Source organism: Emys orbicularis, chromosome 2 (genome assembly GCF_028017835.1).
Source record: "Emys orbicularis isolate rEmyOrb1 chromosome 2, rEmyOrb1.hap1, whole genome shotgun sequence".
NCBI lineage: Eukaryota > Metazoa > Chordata > Testudines > Emydidae > Emys > Emys orbicularis.
In genome coordinates, this window is record NC_088684.1 from 58,945,944 (window position 1) to 58,965,714 (window position 19,771).

Sequence of the window (19,771 nt, forward strand, 5' to 3'; positions counted from 1 at the left end):
ATCAAATAAAGAAGATAAAATTGGACCCCGATCCTGCAATTGGATTTGTCTGAGTCGATGCTTGTGCCTGCATAGAGCCTGAATGATTTTAATGGTGCTCTGTGTGCCACATGGATGCAGGCAGCTGCCTGCCAGGATCGATTTTATGATTGAGGTCTTAGGGAGTAGCTGTTGTATGTTTTTATGAGTGTAGGGTATGTGTATTTTAGGATTCACTCAAAGTGAACATTATAGGTAAGGTGGGGATATAGGTTCCATTCTTTTAAATGAAAAAGGTAGCATTAATTCAGTATCAAAGATGAGAAATCATGCACTCATAAATGAGAAGTTCCAGAAATTAAGGTTTGTACTACTGCAATAATTCATATATATCTGAGCCTACCTCTCATTTTGAATACATCTCATATATATATTTTCTGCCCTTGTTTAAATGTTAATTAACAGAGAGACAAGATGGATGAGGTAATATCTTTTACTGGACCAACTTCTGTTGGTGAGAGAGACAAGCTTTCGTGCCACACAGAGCTTTTCTTCAGATCTGGGAAAGGTACTCCGAGCATCACAACTAAGGCAATGTCTACACTCCAAAATTATATCAACCTAATTTACATTGGCATACAGCCACTGAAGTTACTAAATCACTTGTGTGGGTTGGCTCCTTGTGTTGGTGATGCATGTCCTCACTTGTTTCAATTGTATTGTCAGTGTGGGCATTGTGGGACAGCTCCAGAAAGCCAGTAAGGCTACGTCTACAGTACGAAATTAATTCGAAGTTATTTTATTCGAATTTCCAGAATTGAGTTCATACATTCGATGTTATGTGTCCCCACTAAAGCGCGTGAATTCGGCGGAGTGTGTCCACAGTACCGAGGCTAGCATCGAATGTCGGAGCGGTGCACTGTGGAAGCTATCCCACAGTTCCCGCAGTCTCTGCCGCCCATTGGAATTGTGGGTTAAGCTCCCAGTGCATGATGGGGCAAAAACATTCTCACAGGTTTTTCTGGGTGTGTACCGTCACTCGCTCCTCCCTCCGTGAAAGCTACGGCAGACGCCATACTGCCAGCAGACGGTGCAGTACGGTGCACTGCCTGTCTCCTGGTTTTCTCCTTCGAATGTCCTCGGCCATCGTGAACAGAGCCGCACAGCTTCCGCCGCTTTCTCCAGATTGTCGGTCCTGGGCTCCCGTGAAAGCTACAGAAGGCAACAATTCCCCGCCGTTTCTCGGCCATCGTGAACAGAGCCGCACAGCTTCCGCCGCTTTCTCCAGATTGTCGGTCCTGGGCTCCCGTGAAAGCTACAGAAGGCAACAATTCCCCGCCGTTTCTCGGCCATCGTGAACAGAGCCGCACAGCTTCCGCCGCTTTCTCCAGATTGTCGGTCCTGGGCTCCCGTGAAAGCTACAGAAGGCAACAATTCCCCGCCGTTTCTCGGCCATCGTGAACAGAGCCGCACAGCTTCCGCTGCTTTCTCCAGATTGTCGGTCCTGGGCTCCCGTGAAAGCTACAGAAGGCAACAATTCCCCGCCGTTTCTCGGCCATCATGAACCGAGCCGCACAGCTTCTGCCACAAACTCTGCTCACGTTTCCGCCGCAATCTCTGCTCTCGCCGCTTTTTCCATGTTGTCGGTCCTGGGCTCCCGTGAAAGCTACAGAAGGCAACAATTCCCTGCTGTTTCTCACCCATCGTGAACAGAGCCGCACAGACAATCTGGAGAAAGCGGCGGAAGCTGTCCTGGGCTCCCATGGAAGCTACAGAAGACAACCATTTACCGCCTTATATCAGCCATCTTGAACCGAACAGCTCATTTCGCGCCCTTTTTCCAGGATTACCCATGCAGGCGCCATTGCGCGGCAAACATGGAGCCCGCTCAGATCTCTGCTGCAGTTTTGACCATTGAAAATACCTCGCGCATTATCCAGCAGTATGTTCAGTACCTGCAAAACCGGGCGAGGAAGCGACGACATTGTGATTACTATACTGATGAGGACATGGACACAGACGTTCCTAGATGCACGGCATGTGGCGATTGGGAGATCATGGTGGCATTGGGCCAGTTCATGCCGTGGAACGCTTATTTGGGGCCCGGGAAACAAGCACAGACTGGTGGGATCGCATAGTGTTGCAGGTCTGGGATGATTCCCAGTGGCTGCGAAACTTTCGTATGCGTAGGGCCACTCTCATGGAACTTTGTGACTTGCTGTCCCCTGCCCTGAAGCGCAAAGACACCAAAATGAGAGCAGCCCTCACTGTGGAAGCTTGCAAAGCCCGACAGCTACCGGTCAGTCGGGAATGAGTTTGGAGTGGGCAAATCTACTGTAGGGGCTGCTGTGCTGCAAGTAGCCAACGCAATCATTGACCAGCTGCTATCAAGGGTAGTGACTTTGGGAAATGTGCAGACCACTGTGGATGGCTTCAATGAGCAGGGGGTTGGACTAGATGACCTCCTGAGGTCCCTTCCAACCCTGATATTCTATGATTCTAACTGTGGCGGGGCGATAGACGGAACGCATATCCCCATCTTGGCCCCCGCACACCGTGGCAGCCAGTACATAAACCGCAAAGGGTACTTTTCCATGGTGCTGCAAGCACTGGTGGATCACAAGGGACGTTTCACCAACATCAACGTGGGATGGCTGGGAAAGGTGCATGACACTCGCATCTTCAGGAACTCTGGTCTGTTTGAACAGCTGCAGGAAGGGACTTACTTCCCAGACCAGAAAATTACTGTTGGGGATGTTGAAATGCCTATAGTTATCCTCGGGGACCCAGCCCACCCCTTAATGCCATGGCTTATGAAGCCGTACACAGGCACCCTGGACAGTAGTAAGGAGCAGTTCAACTATAGGCTGAGCAAGTGCAGAATGGTGGTAGAATGTGCTTTTGGACGTTTGAAAGGGCGCTGGCACAGTTTACTGACTCAGTTAGATCTCAGCACAACCAATATTCCAATTGTAATTGCTGCTTGTTGTGTGCTCCACAATATCTGTGAGAGTAAGGGGGAGACTTTTATGGCGGGGTGGGAGGTTGAGGCAACTCGCCTGGCTGCCAATTTCGCACAGCCAGACAACAGGGCGATTAGAAGAGCGCAGCAGGGCGCGCTGCGCATCAGAGAAGCTTTGAAAGCCAGTTTCATGACTGGCCAGGGTACGGTGTGACAGTTGTTTGTTTGTTTCTCTTGAAGTTACCCGCACCCTATATATATATGAAAGGAAATAAAGTCAAAATTGTTTAAAAACTGTTCTTTATTATTTGATGCACAATGCATTGAGAGAAATTAAAAGGTAGATTTGGATGGAGGAGGTTAGAGGGGTGGAGGAGGGAAGGACAAGTCCAGAAACCAAATCAAAAGTTCGCATATGCCAGCTTTATGGTGCTTGGGCGATCCTCTGGGGTTGAGTGTGTGGGTCCCCGTAGCCTCCCCCCTCGTGTTCTTGGGTGTCTGGGTGAGGAGGCTATGGAACTTGGGGAGGAGGGAGTTTGATTATACAGGGGCTGCAGCGGAAGTCTGTGGTCTTGCTGCCTTTCCCGCATTAGATCCACCATACAGCGGAGCATGTCAGTTTGCTCCCCCATGAACTTGACCATAGCGTCCTGCCTACTCTCATCACGCGCCTCCCTCCTCTCTTCGTGTTCCTGTAATGCTTTACGTGACTGCAATTGTTTGCCTCCATGCATTCAGCTGGGCCCTATCAGTGTGGGAGGACTGCATGAGCTCGGCGAACATGTCGTCCCGAGTTTGTTTTTTCCGCTTTCTAATCTGGACCAGCCTCTGGGACGGAGTAGATAGGGGCCACGTTGAAACATTTGCACCTGTGGGAGGAGAAAAAGGGAGGGTAGTATTTTAAAAAATACATTGCAGAGAACAAAGGGGGCACTTTGGTATGAGTAAGCCATCACACACGGCCGGACAACAGAATTCATCTTGTAGGCAGCCCCTAGGGGCGCACGGGGTTCTGCTTCTTCTACATTCATTTCAATGCTTTCAAACTACTGGGCCCCCTTTCCCACAGCAAGCAATGCCTGGTGGGTTTGCCATATAAAAGGAGGGCCTGCGGGCTCTCTGGGATGATCACTGCACATAACACCTCTCGCCCCCCACCGCGTGGCTCCGATCAGGCTCAGAGCAGGGATGAGCTGAGTCATTTACTCTAAACGCGAACAACCCAGCGCGGCTGGGTTCCCCCCACCGCGTGGCTCTGATCAGGCTCTCACTCACCAGAAGTACCTTCTCCAGGGTCAGGGAACAGGAGCCCGCCTTGGGAGTGAGGGGAGGCTATTGGATCCAGCATTAAGATTAGTTCTTGGCTAGGGGAAAAACGGATTCCCCACTTGCCGCCTGTACACTGTCCTCCTCCTCCTCCTCTTCGTCCTCCAATGTCTCTTCCTCCTCGCTCCGTGCAACTCCCCCCTTGCAGGTGTCCACGGACAGTGGTGGGGTAATGGTGGCATCACCCCCCATAATTGTATGGAGCTCACGGTAAAAGCGGAATGTATGGGGCTGTGACCCAGAGCCCGCCCGTTTGCCTCCCTGGCTTTTTGGTATGCTTGCCTGAGCTCCTTGATTTTTGTATGACACTACTCTGTGTCCCTGGAGTAGTCTCTTTCCGTCATGGCCCTGGAGACTTTAGCGTAGGTATTTGCATTCCTTTTTTTGGAACGTAATTCTGCCATAACAGACTCATCTCCCCAGCATGCGATGAGATCCAGTACCTCCCGTTCGGACCATGCTGGAGCTTGTTTGCGAATCCGGGACTGCGTGATCTCCTGTGATGGTGGACTCTGCATGGTCACCTGTGCTGCTGGTGACCAAACAGGAAATGAAATTCAAAAGTTCCCTGGGCTTTTCCTGCCCACCTGGCTAGTGCATTGGAGTTGAGAGTGTTGACCAGAGCGGTCACAAGGGAGCATCCTGGGATAGCTCCCGGAGGCCAATAACGTCGAATTGTGTCCACAATACCTTTAACCCGGGATTGTGATCTCGATTTAAGCGCTACCCACTTGCCGAGGTGGAGTACAAAAATCGAATTAAAGAGCCCTTTAAATCGAAAAAAAAGTTTGGTCATGTGGACGGAATCTTTTTTTTTTCGAAATAACTCAGCTAATTCCGAAATAACAGGCCTTACATTCAATGTAAGCAACACGGTTGTCTACACTAACACTGTGTCGACCTAATTACATCTACTGTTACTCTATGCCACTCACGGTGATGGTGTTCCTAAATTGGCATAGAGAGGCACTTATGTCAGGTGGAGCCAAATTTAAGTGAAGACCTTCCACTGCTAGGTCAACCCAAGGCATCTTACGTTGACCTAACCATGTAGTATAAACTGCTCAGTGCAAGGTGGAGCAGAAACCCCCTCTTTTTGTCGTATGACTACAGAAGTGTTAACAGGCCACTCTGCCTTGAATGGACCCTTGCAATATGCACTAACTACTTATGCTAAACAATCTATTCCACTTTGCATTTAGCTGGGACTCTCAGAGTACCTTTCCCAGACCTGAAGAAGAGCTCTGTGTGGCTCAAAAACTTGTCTTTTTCACCAACAGAAGTTGGTCCAATAAAAGATATTACCTCACCCATCTTGTCTTTCTAATATCATAGGACCGACAGCTAAAACTACTTTGCAATTAACTAACAGTAATACAATCACTATTAAGTGTACAAGATGTGTGACATGTTCAAGTTCATATTGCAGTAGGAATCTTATCTTCTGGAACCTCTGACTTCAGCATGCTTGAATTTGTAATCTTAATGTTGCATTAATGCTAATTTTTATATTTTTTATTATCAAGATTTTAAAAAATAGCTTGAAGGTAGCTTCCCAAATCTATAGTTAAGAACAGGGTTTTAAAAAGTGCTTATTACCTGGCAGCTTCTAGTGTTGTGTGATATTTGTGCATTTGCGATTGGTGTGGCAGGTGAGCCAGCTAATGCTTGTGGGTTGTGTTGTATAGCTATTTCCTTTAGTGGTGTTCAAAAACTAATATATGAGTAATTCTTGATAAATTTTTAAAATATCTATGCACAAACAGGATCCGTTTAATTTATATTAAATAACAAGTCTTCTATGAAAGTAGCTCAACATGCAATGAATCTAATGCTGCCTCAACAGCTTTGCTAACTCCAGTTTTTGCCTGTTGTATTTTCTTGTTTGTGTGTGTGTTTCATGCAGCTTTCTGAACTCTTATCTGCTAGCCTTAATAGTCTGCTTTTTGTTTTTTTGGTTCTGTTTTGCTTTTTAAATCTGATTAAAATGTCAGAAATAATGGGGAAAGGAACAATTATACAAAAGAATAGTTGGCGCAAACATTCCACTTGCACAGATTGTACAGATTCCTTTGATTTACAAACCAATCTAAATGAGTTGTGCATGATGTTGACGCTATTCCTTAGCAAGGGATGTTTGCAGCAAAGAACCCATCTGGGTTCTATTCCTGGAACTCCTACGAACAGCCTGGGCATGATTCACCTCTGTTTTAGTGCAGCTTTGTGTCACTGGTGTTTCAGCAGCATAGAAACTCAGCAGCACAGCGATGAATTGTGCGCTCTCTATGAAGAAGGAGGGATAATATTTCACTTCTGAAAATACCTTGAAGCTGTGCCATTGTAAGCGATGTAAACCCAGAGTTATTAGAACTCGATTTAGCAGTCCCTGGGTTTGTTAACCAAGGGCTTGAGCATCTACACTCATTTGTAACCCCAGGTTAGGAATTGTTGAACTCTGGGTCCCAACCGGGAGTTCCAGCATCTATGCTGCATTATGCAGGTTCGAGTCCAACCACCCATATCCCAGACTTCCTAGCGCCTTCTCAAAATGTGGCTGTAGGACTTGAACTGTAGGTCCCAGCTTGATACAGGCTCAGCCTCTCCATCCCTTTAGGGTTCTGGGACCCTGGGTCCAAGCCCTGGGTTAGGGCAATTTGTGTGTAGACAGAAGGGGAGCTAGGCTGGAGCCTGAGTTTGAACCCTGGGCTTGAGTTGATTCAAGTGAAAGAAATCAAAACATATCTTAATTAATAATAGTGCCACCTCCATTTACTAGCTTAACATTCAGTTTGAGCTACTGAGCAGCATCAGTGGGAACTGTCAGCCAGTCCTTTCTTCTCTGTCTCACAATTGTTAAAAATTATCCAGGAAAACTTGCAATATGTGTTCTGCATCGTTGTGGTACCAGTCCCAATGGTAGCTCAGAGACATACTGAGCTTAGAGCAGCTTGCACATACTTTATTGTATGGGAGAGAAGTAGAGAAGTTACAGTCCGCAGCACATTTAGGAAGCATTTACTAGGCAACAGGGAAAAAACAGCACATGCGGTAAGGAAGGGTGGTACTGTACTTGCTATGAACAGAATAATGTACCATGACTTTCCAGAGTTTTGCTTCATTGGATGGCTCCATTTCCACTTGATACACATAGATCAGTGAAAAGAACGAGGAGTACTTGTGGCACCTTAGAGACTAACAAATTTATTTGAGCATAAGCATGCATCTGATGAAGTGGGTTTTAGCCCATGAAAACTTATGCTCGAATAAATTTGTTAGTCTCTAAGGTGCCACAAGTACTCCTGTTCTTTTTGCTGATGCAGACTAACACGGCTGCTACTCTGAAATAGATCAGTGAAACGATGTTCTGATAGGGTTGCACGTCTTGCTTTTATTCCCAGCTCATCTCTTCTCTTCTCTTTTATTCCCAGCTCATCTCTTCTCACTGCCCTCTTTTAGCTTCTCTCCTCACCATTCAGTTAGGTCAGTTTGTCTTTTGGATGGGTTGAACAGTGCTCTCTGCCGTCAGAATCCATGGCTGTTTGTAAGTGATTTCTGCGGGATAGAATGCTATGCTGTCATTTCTGAATGTATTTCTTTGCGTAACAAACTATGAGCCTCCAACGTTACTTTCTTGGGTCCTAGGCAGATCAAAGTATGCAATTACTTGCTGACATTTTGATAAAACTGTGGCTGCTTGCGGGAGGAAGGCTCTTCAGTTCCTATTCATCACTATTAAATTACTGATTAACTGCAGCATGAAGCTCTATGAGGGTCATGATTCTTCATCGTGAAGGTCTAGTAAAGCTTATTTGTAAATTACACTTACAAATGAGAATCCAGATCAGGAACTCTGTTGCATCCTCACTTTCTTACCCTAATTTTCATATATGCAAGAAACATAACAGTTGAGATGGGACGTATTGTAGAGGAATTTGGGGTAAATGGTGTCAAATTTAAATTGTGTCAGTCATCTGTTAGTGTTACATTTCTTGCTTTGACCATGCAGCTCCCAGTATATTTTATGTATTTGTTTCCTCTTTATTTTAGGAAGCATTATATGGTTGAAAACTTCTAAACTGTTTCTAAACTCTAAAAATTATTGCAGTAAAATATTGTTAAGTCATAGAGGGTGAAGCTAGACTTTGATCATTTTTTTCCTTTAATGGCTCTGTAACAAAAATATGAAATCCAGATGAAATGCAAGCAGCAGATATGAACCAGGTTTTTATTTCAACTATGGCATTTTCTTCCAGTTAGAAAATTAATATTCCTCCAAAAAAGGCATTCTCCAGAAGAAATGATATGTTAGAGCTCTGAACCGTGAGAGCACCTGAATTGCTGCAGATGCCAGCAATGCAGTGGCCCTGCATATCTGGGAAGAAGGTTATTCTATTCCATAAAAGCCAAAAAGGCATAGAATGGGCTCCACAATACTGAACAGCGGAGAAGCTTGGGGAAACAGTGCTAGTGTAAATTAGCTTCCATCTATCGCAGCTCCCAAGCGAGGTTCAGCTTTTTCTTTTCTTTTTCTTTCTTTTTCCCCCATCCCATTTGTTAACCAGAGAACAAATCCCCCAGCATCATTCCCATGAGAATAACTGCCTTATGAAAATTGGGCTAGAAAGAGTCACAAAGTGGTGGGCAGGGTGTGGAGTGACACTTATTCACAGTGTATAGAGGGATACATGCATACTCTGCAGAGAGGCAGCTGGTCTAGTGTGTAGGGTACTGGACTGGTATGTGTCCCAGGAGACCTGGGTTCTATTCCTGGCTCTGCCATTGATCTGCTATGTGACCATGGGCCAGTCATTGGGCTCTTTCTGCCTCTGTTTCCCCGCCCTTTCCCTATTAACAGGGATTTTTTTTGGTGGAGTTATTAGAAGTAGGAGTAGTTCAATGAGTGCACTAGAGTTTATAAACTCTGCCTGGGCCTAATCTGGATCTCCGTGAGATAGGGATTACAGGCAAAGAACCCTATATGGGAGTGAAAAGAGAGTAGCCAGGAAGGAGAAGAAGCTTGAGGGGTTAGGGATAGATCATTTGGCTGAGGTCAAGTAAAAGGGGAAAAGGCATGCACAGAGAGCTAGGGAAGACAGGGGCCCCTTCTGTCAATCTAATGACTCCCCCTGAATAAATTATATTACCTCACACAGTCATGCTAATATGCACACACTAACATGCACACTCATGGCTGGGAAAATGGGAGATAGGGCATCAAAAGGGGATTTGATCTAAGGACAGAGAGAAAAAGATACCTGGGGAGACCCCTGCACATTTTGCAAGCTCCACGTGGATTCCTGTCAATGATTAGCTCTAATTCCCAGGCAAAATCATTTGCTAAGCTGGATTCAAGGCTGTAGATATACATTTAGTTGCTTAAAGCATGGTGTACTCGGAAAGGCTGGTATGATGAAATGGCATTGTAGGGTAGCGTATGTTGTCTTAATGATTTCTTGTGCAAAGCCGTTGCCTTTAAATTTTGCCCATAGTTACATCCAAGCTAAATTAGGGCCAGATCTGTGCCCTGCCTTCTACTTGAGGATCTGGGCACTAAGTAAGGTTGTATTGGAATAACTGAGAATAGAACTAATAATTTTGTTGATGAAGCATGAGCCGGAAGAGAGTCTAGCTCTCTTGCTCTTAAAAATCTGTGTTGGCTCTGCCATGTAAACCAGAGTAAAAAGTTGTAAAAACTTTTCTGTCAATAAAGTAACTAGCTGCGTAGCTGAATATGAACAGAGTTGCTAAGTAAGAAGTCATTCTTATGCAGTCACTTTTCAGAGCAGAATTCTGAGAAGAGGCCATTGGGAGATGTCTGGGAACCCAGCGGGGTTGGGGGGGAGGCAGCCAAGCAATTTGCTGGCACCTCCTTGTGGCAGATGTCCAGTGCAGGTACTCCATAGGGAAGGGACACAGTGACCCGATAAATGGCCTGGTAAAGGATTTAAAAAGGAGGTGTTAGTTAAAGAAACGGAATGGGTGGGGGGTAGGGGCTCCTATGGATGGTATGGCAGGGAACCAACCTCCCTTTCTTACAGCCCACCTTAACCCTCCTCTGAGGGGGAGGGGTGGATGGTAAGGTCCCAGCAATGGGTTGTCTGGGGGACCTGGATGGAAAAAGAGGGAGAGCTGGCAGAAGCCCCTCAGGTACTTACTGAATGAATATGGCGTTACCTGCACTATACACTTTTATCTGCTGTGTTGTTCCAGACATCTAATAATAAAGTTATGGCCTGATTAAAATAATATAAAATGTCTCCCATCCTTCTTTCGGTATAGCCGGACAATCACTTTTCAGAGCAGAATTTTACTTTGAGAAAGAAATTAGAGCTGGTTGGAAAATAGGGATTTTTTTCCAAGGAAAATTTCAGTGAAAATTGAAGAAAAAATTTGTCTAAATTTCCCATTGACAATTCTGGTGGTTGTTTTTTTTTGTTTGTTTGTTTTTTGAAGGAAAAAATGAATACTGAAAATAATGTGGATTTTGGCTAAAAAAAAGATAATTTGTCTGGTGTTCAATTCTTCAAAATACTGAAATTTTCAGCTGGAAGCAGACGCTTTCCATGAAAAATTTTGTTAGGTTGAAAACCCAAATTTCCATCACAAATATTTTGGACAAAAAGTTTTCAACCAACCTAGAAGAAATCCATTAAGAGAATGCTTCAATTTTTGCCTCATTCAGATCATTCTGAAAACTTATTTCTGCAACCAACAAACCATGGCTCTCTGAATTGTTCTTATAGATACATTGGTTCTAAAGGATAAAGAATCCTAGGAGTGCACAAAGTTGCATGGGGACTCATTGGGTGATCTGTCCATGACAATATCTTCTAGTTTGTTACAGTGGCTTTTATTCCTTGGGGACAGAAACAAATCTTTGTGTGTGTGTGTGTGTTTATATTTACACAAAAAGACAGGTAGCAAATATTTGTTAGAAGATTGTGTTTAAGTGGTATTTTGTGAATAATGTGTGTGCATGTGTATGTGTGCATGAATATTAGGAGCATTTAGATTATTTATGGTTTATACTTCTAGTTAAAACAGAACCAATGAGCAGCAGTGAGATTGCTACGACTACAGCAGACGAGTCTTTAGACAATTTCTCAGGATCAGGTAAGAAATAAATAAAGATATTTTTCACTTACTACACCGCTACCTCGATATAACGCAACCCGATATAACACGAATTCAGATATAACGCAGTAAAGCAGTGCTCCGGAGGGGCAGGGCTGCGCACTCCGGTGGATCAAAGCAAGTTCGATATAATGCGTTTTCACCTATAACGCAGTAAGATTTTTTGGCTCCCGAGGACAGCGTTATATCGAGGTAGAGGTGTATTTTCTTCCCCTCTTACAGTCTAAATACTGTATGCAGAAGTTAAAAATAAAAGGTTGTGTACAGTCTGTAGCTCGCACATTCTATCGGGGCCTGATCTTACACACCTTACTCAGGTCAGTGGGAATTTTCCATGAGTAAGAAATGCGAGATCAACTCATTGAGATCCATGGATAACTTCACTGGGAGCTCCACTCAGGATTGGGGCAGTATTATGGCTCAAACTGTTGTTTTGTTTTGTTTTTGTTTTCTGATGGCTAGCAGATCCATATCTGCATGCTCTAGTTTGCATTGTGAATGGGATAAAAGTTTAAAATCCTCCTCCTTGCTTGCTTACCTTTATGATGCCTTCTGAATTCTGGCTGCTCCCCAAATAGTGCAAATATTTACATTTTCCATTTGTGCAAATAGGTCTCTAAAAGGTGGGGAAAGGGTGCATATTAATCCAAAATGTGTGAATGAACACTGTTATTTCTATATTACTGTCTTTATCGTTTGGAATTTCGACCTAATTCTGAACTCATAAGTTACAATCATGATTGCAGAGAGATGCAATAGAACTATGGAAATTACAGTGGTATTTGCAGACTCAGGTCGACTTCAAAGATTCACCTCAAAAATTGACCAGATGATGTGTCTTGATTGATTGATATAGGCCACATATGTGTGTGCTGATGTGCTAAAGATTGGCCAATAACTGCTTGTAATACCTTCAAGTACATTCAGAGATCTAAACTCAAGATTTTGAACTTAAGAGGAATAGGGATCGGTTGTACATTACACTCCATCCCCTTTGAGCCTCTCAGACAGGGCAAAGAGGATAGATTCTGGCTGTAGCTGGCCAGCAAACAGTTCCCTAGTAGCGGGTAACTGCCAACTGACATAAACCCACCAGAGGCAATTCCTATACTAGACCACACATTCACTCTTCTCAGTGTAGGGTATATGTGAGGGATATGTTGGAGGTAAGATGAGGGGTGTGACGACAGAGCCTTGTGTCGAACCTCTAGTAGTATAAGGTATGTGGGCGTAAATTTCAGCAGATCCTAGACAATCCAGATGCTTGGTCTACACCAGATTGGGTAGATATAACTGGTTCCATGACAGCCTCTGCTGTACAAAACAGAGGTTTGATGAGGGAAATATTGAGCCCATCATCATTGACTTTAACAATCCTTGGAATACTTGGGTGCCAATACACTAACTTCTCTGAAAGATACTGTCCTGATTTTATATCTCCATTTTTTCACAGCTGTTTGAAAGCACAGTGTGTGAGAACACTCTTAGACTGTACATTATTTACAGAGATTCCTGTAATATATATATATAATGTCATGTAGATTATACAACTGGGGTGTATTTACTTTGGGCTTGACACAAATGAGATAAAGGTAAGGGAAAACAGGAAAAAAATTCTTTGCTATCTTTCTTGGTAATGCTCACTCAGAAATAATTCTGTAGTACTGAGAACAAATCTGCATGCTTCATAGGGACAAAATCAGATTCTGCCCAGCTTGACAGTCTTTGGAAATTATATCAGGTGGTACATTGTGCGTGCTCTATTTGATTCCAAATGCCTGACAATAGGCATGTAATTTTCTGCTTGGTTCATACCAGGAAAGATATTTTACGGTGATCTCACAACCTGAAATTGACCTCTTCCCTGTGAGGGACTCAAAAGAGATCTTGGGCGTAGAGAAGAAATGGGACCCAAATAGTAATCGGAGAGAAGACGGCTTTCTTCTTGGAACCTCTAAAAAAAATAATAGGGACATAGAACTGGAAGGAACCGTGACACTATGCCCCATATTCTTCATAGAGACATTATTGTGATATGAGTATGGCATAACCATAATGTGTTTGTGCAAGATAAGGTTTGTGAGATATCATTGAAAAGGTTATGATTTACTGAATATGATTAGCCTATTTGGATGCATTTATCATTTTGGTATCTGAAGTTAGGAATATTGTCTATGCATCGATTACAAATGTGTTTACACCTGGGGAACGCCCACTAAGCAGAATGCAATCAGTCTAGATGGTTGGCTGAGAAGGGCCATTAGGGAGAACAATAGGTCTTAGAAGATGCTAATCTCCCACCTGGGAGCCTTCCTGAGGATGCTACAAACAGCCTCCGAGTCATGGCTGCTGTGTCCCTCAGGGGCATGTGACCAAGTCATCTGGTACTGGACTCCATCATAGAATACTAGTGTTTTTCCACTGACTGGGTGTGAGAATCAAACTGGGAGACAAAGGATTCCCGCCATATGCAAAAGCTATTTAAGGCAGGGGAGTGACATCATTGTGGTTCTTCACTGATTCCCCGCTCAAAGGAGACACTTGGAAACACCTAAGAAACAAGGACTGAACTGGGGGAGAAGGGCTGAATCCAGGCTAGAGGGATTTCTAGCCTGTGAAAAGCATACCTGGGGTTTTAAACTGCAAGCAAGTGCAGCTTGCCCTTGAGAATCTTTGCAAACTGCCTAAACCAACAGTTAGGTGAGAATTTGCTACTCATCTCCAATTTCTTTAGTATATTAAGCTTAAATAGCATTTTTGTTTTATTTGCTAGGTAATCTGCTTTGATCTGTTTGCTATCCATTATAATCACTTAACATCTATCTTTTGTAGTTAATAAACTTGTTTTTGTCTAAAACCAGTGGGTGGAAATCATAACTGGGGGCAGAAAGCAGTTGAATATCTTCAATTGAGGGAGGGGGTGAATTTCATGAGCTTATGCTGTACAGCAACCTGTGTAGCACAACATAGTATAATTTTGGGTTTGCACTCCAGAGGGGAGTGCGTGCCTTAGGAACTGGGAGGTGCCTTAGCTGAGCCTTCCCATGGAGAGCTGATCTCAGCATCTGTGTGCAGCTGCAGCTGGGTGTGTCCCTACCTGTATGTGTGCTGGAGGGGGCTTGAGTGCCTGTCACAGCAGTACAAAGTAAAGAGAGCCCAGACTGGTGAGTCAGGCGGGTTCAGGGATACCCCAGTTCCAGGTGACACCCTGCAGGGAACCTGACACAGGAACCTCCTGGATCCTTCAATCCAGTCCTCTGGTATCTTTAGAATTTGTCATATAATCCCATTAATAAATTTATCAAGCCCTGTTTTAAAGCTAGTTAGATTGCTTGCCCTCTCTATTGCTATCGAGAGGCTATTCCAGAACCTCACTTCTCTGATGGTTAGAAACTTTCTTCTAATTTCCAGCCTAAATTTACTCATAGCCAGTTTATACCCATTTGTTCTTGAGCCACCCTTGTCCTTTAGTTAAATAACTCTTCTCCCTCCCTTATATTTAGTCCTCTGATGTATTACATCTCCTCTCAGCATTCATTTTGTTAGACTAAGCAAGCCAAGATCTTTTAGTATCGTCTTGTAAGACAGGATCTCCAGTTTCCTAATCATCCTAGTACCCCTTCTCTACACCTGTCTCAGTTTGAATTCCTTTCTTTAGCATTGTATGCAGTATTCCAGATCATGTCTTACCAGTGCCTTCTTCAATGGCATTAATATGTGCCTACCTCTAACAGAAATACCTCGCCTGATGCCATTTGGGATCATATTTGCCTTTTTCATGGCTACATCACATTTGTAGCTCATAGTCATCCTGTGATCAGCTAATACACTCCCAAAGTGTATGGCCTTGCACTTTATAGTATAATGATGAGCAGAAGGCACAGCATACAAATGCATAGCTGACCTTCTTTCTCTTTAGTACCCTGAAAGGTCGCAAAGATCTTCTATGAATTTTAAACTTCTGTGTTAACAGGGATTGGTTGTGGGGTTACAAATAGGAAGTTGGAGCTCTTAATCTGAGCTTCAGAAAAAAACACCTGTTAGGTTAATTTCTTGGTCTTACACACTTAACAGTGTTTCATTAAGACAATATGCTATTTCATTATGACATCTTTATGAAATACTAAAAGTTATCAAAGTCTGAAAACGGATTAGAAATAAGTATATAGTGCAAGGAAAGAAGCTGAAAGTGGAAGCTGTAGTATAGCCTTTGTACAACAGAATTATTTTAAAACGAGACACTTGCTATGAAGTTACCTGTATGTTTTCAATAGGAAACATACTTAGAATTTTGTTATGAAATACAGATCTTTGAATACAAAAAGTGGAAACTTGGACAAATTGCTAAGATGGAGTACAAAAGAATAGCAAAAAGTATGGAGGGACAAAATCAGAAAGGCTAAAGCAAAAAATGAGTTACAAAAGGAGTTATACCTAGCAAGGGACATAAAAGGCAGTAAGAAGAAGTTATATAAACACATTAGGAACAAGAGAAAGACAAAGGAAAGTGTAGGTCTTCTACTTAGTGGGGAAGCAGAGTAAATAATGGATGACATCAAGAAGGCTTAGGTGTTTAATGCCAAATTATTAAACAATCAATTTGTAAGCATCTAGAGAATAATAAAGTTATAATAGCTAACCTGTATTTGTCAAGAACAAATCATGCCAAACCAACTAATTTCCTTCTTTACCAGGTTTACTGAGATAGGGACTATTATAGGGAAGCTGTAGAAGTGATATATTTTGATTGTAGTAAGACTTTTGATAGAGTGTCATGTGACATTGTCATAAACAAATTAGGGATGTGCGGTCTAGATTAAATTACTATAAAATGGGTACAGAAGTGGTTGAAAGACCATATTCAAAAAGTGGTTATCAATAGTTTGCTGTTGAATTGGGAGGAGATATCTAGTGGGGTGCCATAGGGGTCTGTCCTGGGTCTGGTATTATTCAACATTTTCATTAATGACTTGGCTAATGAAGTGGAGAGTATGCTTATAAAATTTGCAGAATACACTAAACTAGGAGGGGTTGCAAGCACTTTGAAAGACAGGATTAGAATTCCAAATGACCTTGACAAATTAGAGAATTGGTCTAAAATCAACAAGATGACATTCAATAAGGACAAGTACAGAGTGTGACAGTGAGAAAGGAAAAATCAAATGTACAACTACAAACTAGTGAATAACTGGCTAAGTGGTAGTAATGCCGAAAAGGATCGGGGGTGGGGGGGGACATAGTAGATCATAAATTGAATATGAGTCAACAATGTGATGCGGTTGTGAAAAAGGCTAATTCATTCTGGGATGTATTAATAGGAGTGTTGTATGTAAGGCATGGGAGGTAATTGTCTCATTCTACTTGACACTGTTGAGGCCTCAGGTGGAGTACTGTGTCCATTCTGGGCACCACACTTTAAGAAAGATATGAACAAATAGGAGAGAGTCCAGAGGAGAGCAACAAAACTGACAAAAGATTTAGAAAATCTAACCTATGTGGAAGAGTTACACAAACTGGGCTTACTTAGTCTTGAGACAAATAAACTGAGGGAAATAATTGGCTTAAACTGCAGCAAGAAACATTTAGGTTGGATATTAGGAGGAACTTTCTACTATAAAGGTAGTAAGGTCTGGAATGGGCTTTCAAGGTTGTGGAATCCCCATCATTGGAGGATTTTAAGAACAGATTAAGCAAACACCTGTCAGGGATGGTCTAGGTCAGTGGCTCTCAACCTTTCCAGATTACTGTACCCCTTTCAGGAATCTGGTTTGTCTTGTGTACCCCAAGTTTCACCTCCCTTAAAAACAACTTGCTTACAAAAGCAGACATAAAAATACAGAAGTGTCACAGAACACTATTACTGAAAAATTGCTTATTCTCATTTTTACTATATAATTATGAAATAAATAAATTATAAATATTGTACTTACATTTCAGTGTATGTATATAGAGCAGTATAAACAAATCATTGTATGGAAAATTTTTAGTTTGTACTGATTTCACTAGTGCTTTTTATGTAGCCTGTTGTGAAACTAGGCAAGTGTCTAGAGGCAAATATCTAGATGAGTTGATGTACCCCCGGAAGACCTCTGTGTACTCCCAGCGGTACACATACCCCTGGTTGAGAACTACTGATTTAGGTTTACTTGGTCCTGCCTCAGTGCAGGGGGCTGGATTAAATGACCTCTTGAGAGCCTTCCAGCCCTACATTTCTATGAGTCTAATATTCTAAACATTAATAAAACATTGTGCTGGAGTATCGTAAACCTTTGAAAATATGGAAGGACATGGTTTCCAATGGCAATCATTTGAGAATAATTTGTTTCCCTTGAAAATATTGTCTGCCTGCAAGCAAAAATAAATTATTGCTCTGGAGTTGTGCAAAGAGGGGCAATTTAATCAAGCATTTAATTTTAATATTGAGCATTCCTATACTGGTACCTGTCCCTATTAAAACATTACTTTGTAGGTCAGAATATTAATGATATTTGGACTTATTTAAAACCTTGTTAAAATTCTGAAATTCTGTTACCAAAAAGTAATACTTAGCTTAGATGTGTGTGTTTACATTTTGATGTGCTTTCCTTTCTCCTTGGGGCAGCAATTGGAAGCAGTGGCTTCAGCCCAAGACAAACTCATCAGTTCTCCCCACCACAGATTTATCCTTCCAAGTAAGTTATCTTCTTTAAATAATAATAATCGAAATAAATAAGCAGATTTTAGCCTCATTTAGAATCATAATTGGGTTTTCCTGTTAAATCAAAGTTTAACCCAAAGCTTGTTCTTGAGAAAGTGTGTGATTTTATTTTATTTTAGCTGTTTGTATTTTAGGCCTGGTCTACAATGGGTGGATCGATCTAAGTTACGCAACTTCAGCTATGTGAATAACGTAGCTGAAGTGGACGTACTTAGATCTTCTTACCGCGGTGTCTTCACTACGTTGAGTCGACTGCTGCCGCTCCCCCATCGACTCCGCCTGCACCTCTCGCCGAGCTGGAGTACAGGAGTCGACGGGAGAGCACTCGGGGATTGATTTATCGCATCTAGACGAGACGCGATAAATCGATCCCTGCTGGATCGATCGCTGCCTGCCGATCTGGCTGGTAGTGAAGACATACCCTTAAAGGTTTTTTAAGAACTTCTGTTCTCTCATGCAGTCTATGACCATGTGCTAATCAAGCTAATATAATAAGGCTGTCAGTTAACACAAGTACTCATATGTCTTTGTCTAATACAAATTCTATTTTCTGTCATTTATAATCAATAGCAGACCATACCCACATATTCTTCCTACCCCTTCCTCACAAACTATGGCCGCATATGGGCAGACGCAGTTTACGACAGGAATGCAGCAAGCTACAGCTTATGCTACATACCCACAGCCAGGCCAGCCCTATGGAATCCCTTCATATGGTGAGTAAGAGTCAGTATCAATATTTTTTAATTCTGGGGTAAATATTTTTACCCAGAAGGCTCTATGACCCTTAGAAAGTGTTTTCTCTGTTTTTAATATGACAACTGTTCATGCATGTTTGTAGTCAAAAACCTACATTCCCTTTCGGTGAAGTGGGGAAAGCTTAGAATATGTATTTACTGGAGTCTAATTAAGAACGTACATGACAAATGTGTCTTAGACAAATCCATAACAACTCTCATAACCTCCCATGGAATAGTTGCTTTTACCTTTTGTTTCTGTTTTTAATGCGACCTTTAATAGAAAACATGGAAACAAATAGGTTAAAGAGATGCATTCATCAAATGTTTTATGTTAGAAATGGTCAAAGCGGAAATGTAATTTAAGGAGCTAGTACTGCCCTCTCTTACTCCTGTTGACTTCAGTAAGAATTGTGCAATCCAAGTGCATTAAAGGGTAAATTGATAAATACAGGGCTTGATCCTCAACTGGTGTAAACCAATCAAGCTCTTCTGATTTATATCTGCTAAGGATCTGACTCAAGAAGTCTAATTTGAGTAATTTTGGAAATCTGCTGTGGTGGAAATTGAAATAATGCCATTAAGGCTCTAAAATGCTGACAATATGATGATATATAATCCAATTGCATTTTTCATATTGTCCCTATATGTATTGCATATGTTGATATATATTATAAAATAAATAGCTATAAACATAGTTCATATATTTCAACTCTTTTCTGCATATTTTAAACATCTAAAACATTTCATTTGAATATTTAAAATATATTTTCAGTGATGATAATGTATTTTTCTTACATATATTGTAAATGTGTGTTTCTCTTGTTTGAGACTTCTATTGGTCCTTGGCTGTCTGTGGTGGGTTGGGCAGCCCAGATGGTGGCTTATCTTGTTCCCTTGGTCTTTCTGTGTGAAATCCTAGACCCATTAAAGTCA

General features: G+C 42.4%; 1 protein-coding gene across 8 annotated transcripts in view; it reads left to right on the forward strand.

Moving 5' to 3' along the window:
• The window catches only part of EYA1 (EYA transcriptional coactivator and phosphatase 1), a 121,586-nt gene that overhangs the window by 15,396 nt on the left and 86,419 nt on the right, over positions 1-19,771 (forward strand). For 3 of the 8 annotated variants that reach the window (XM_065397610.1, XM_065397612.1, XM_065397608.1), the window contains 3 exons: positions 11,303-11,380; positions 18,003-18,072; positions 18,669-18,814. In XM_065397610.1, the coding sequence (XP_065253682.1) occupies positions 11,303-11,380; positions 18,003-18,072; positions 18,669-18,814 (294 nt within the window). Of the gene's footprint in view, positions 1-3,114; positions 3,127-11,302; positions 11,381-18,002; positions 18,073-18,668; positions 18,815-19,771 lie in introns of all 8 variants that reach the window. The other 5 variants (XM_065397613.1, XM_065397609.1, XM_065397611.1 and 2 more) reach the window with 3 other exon arrangements.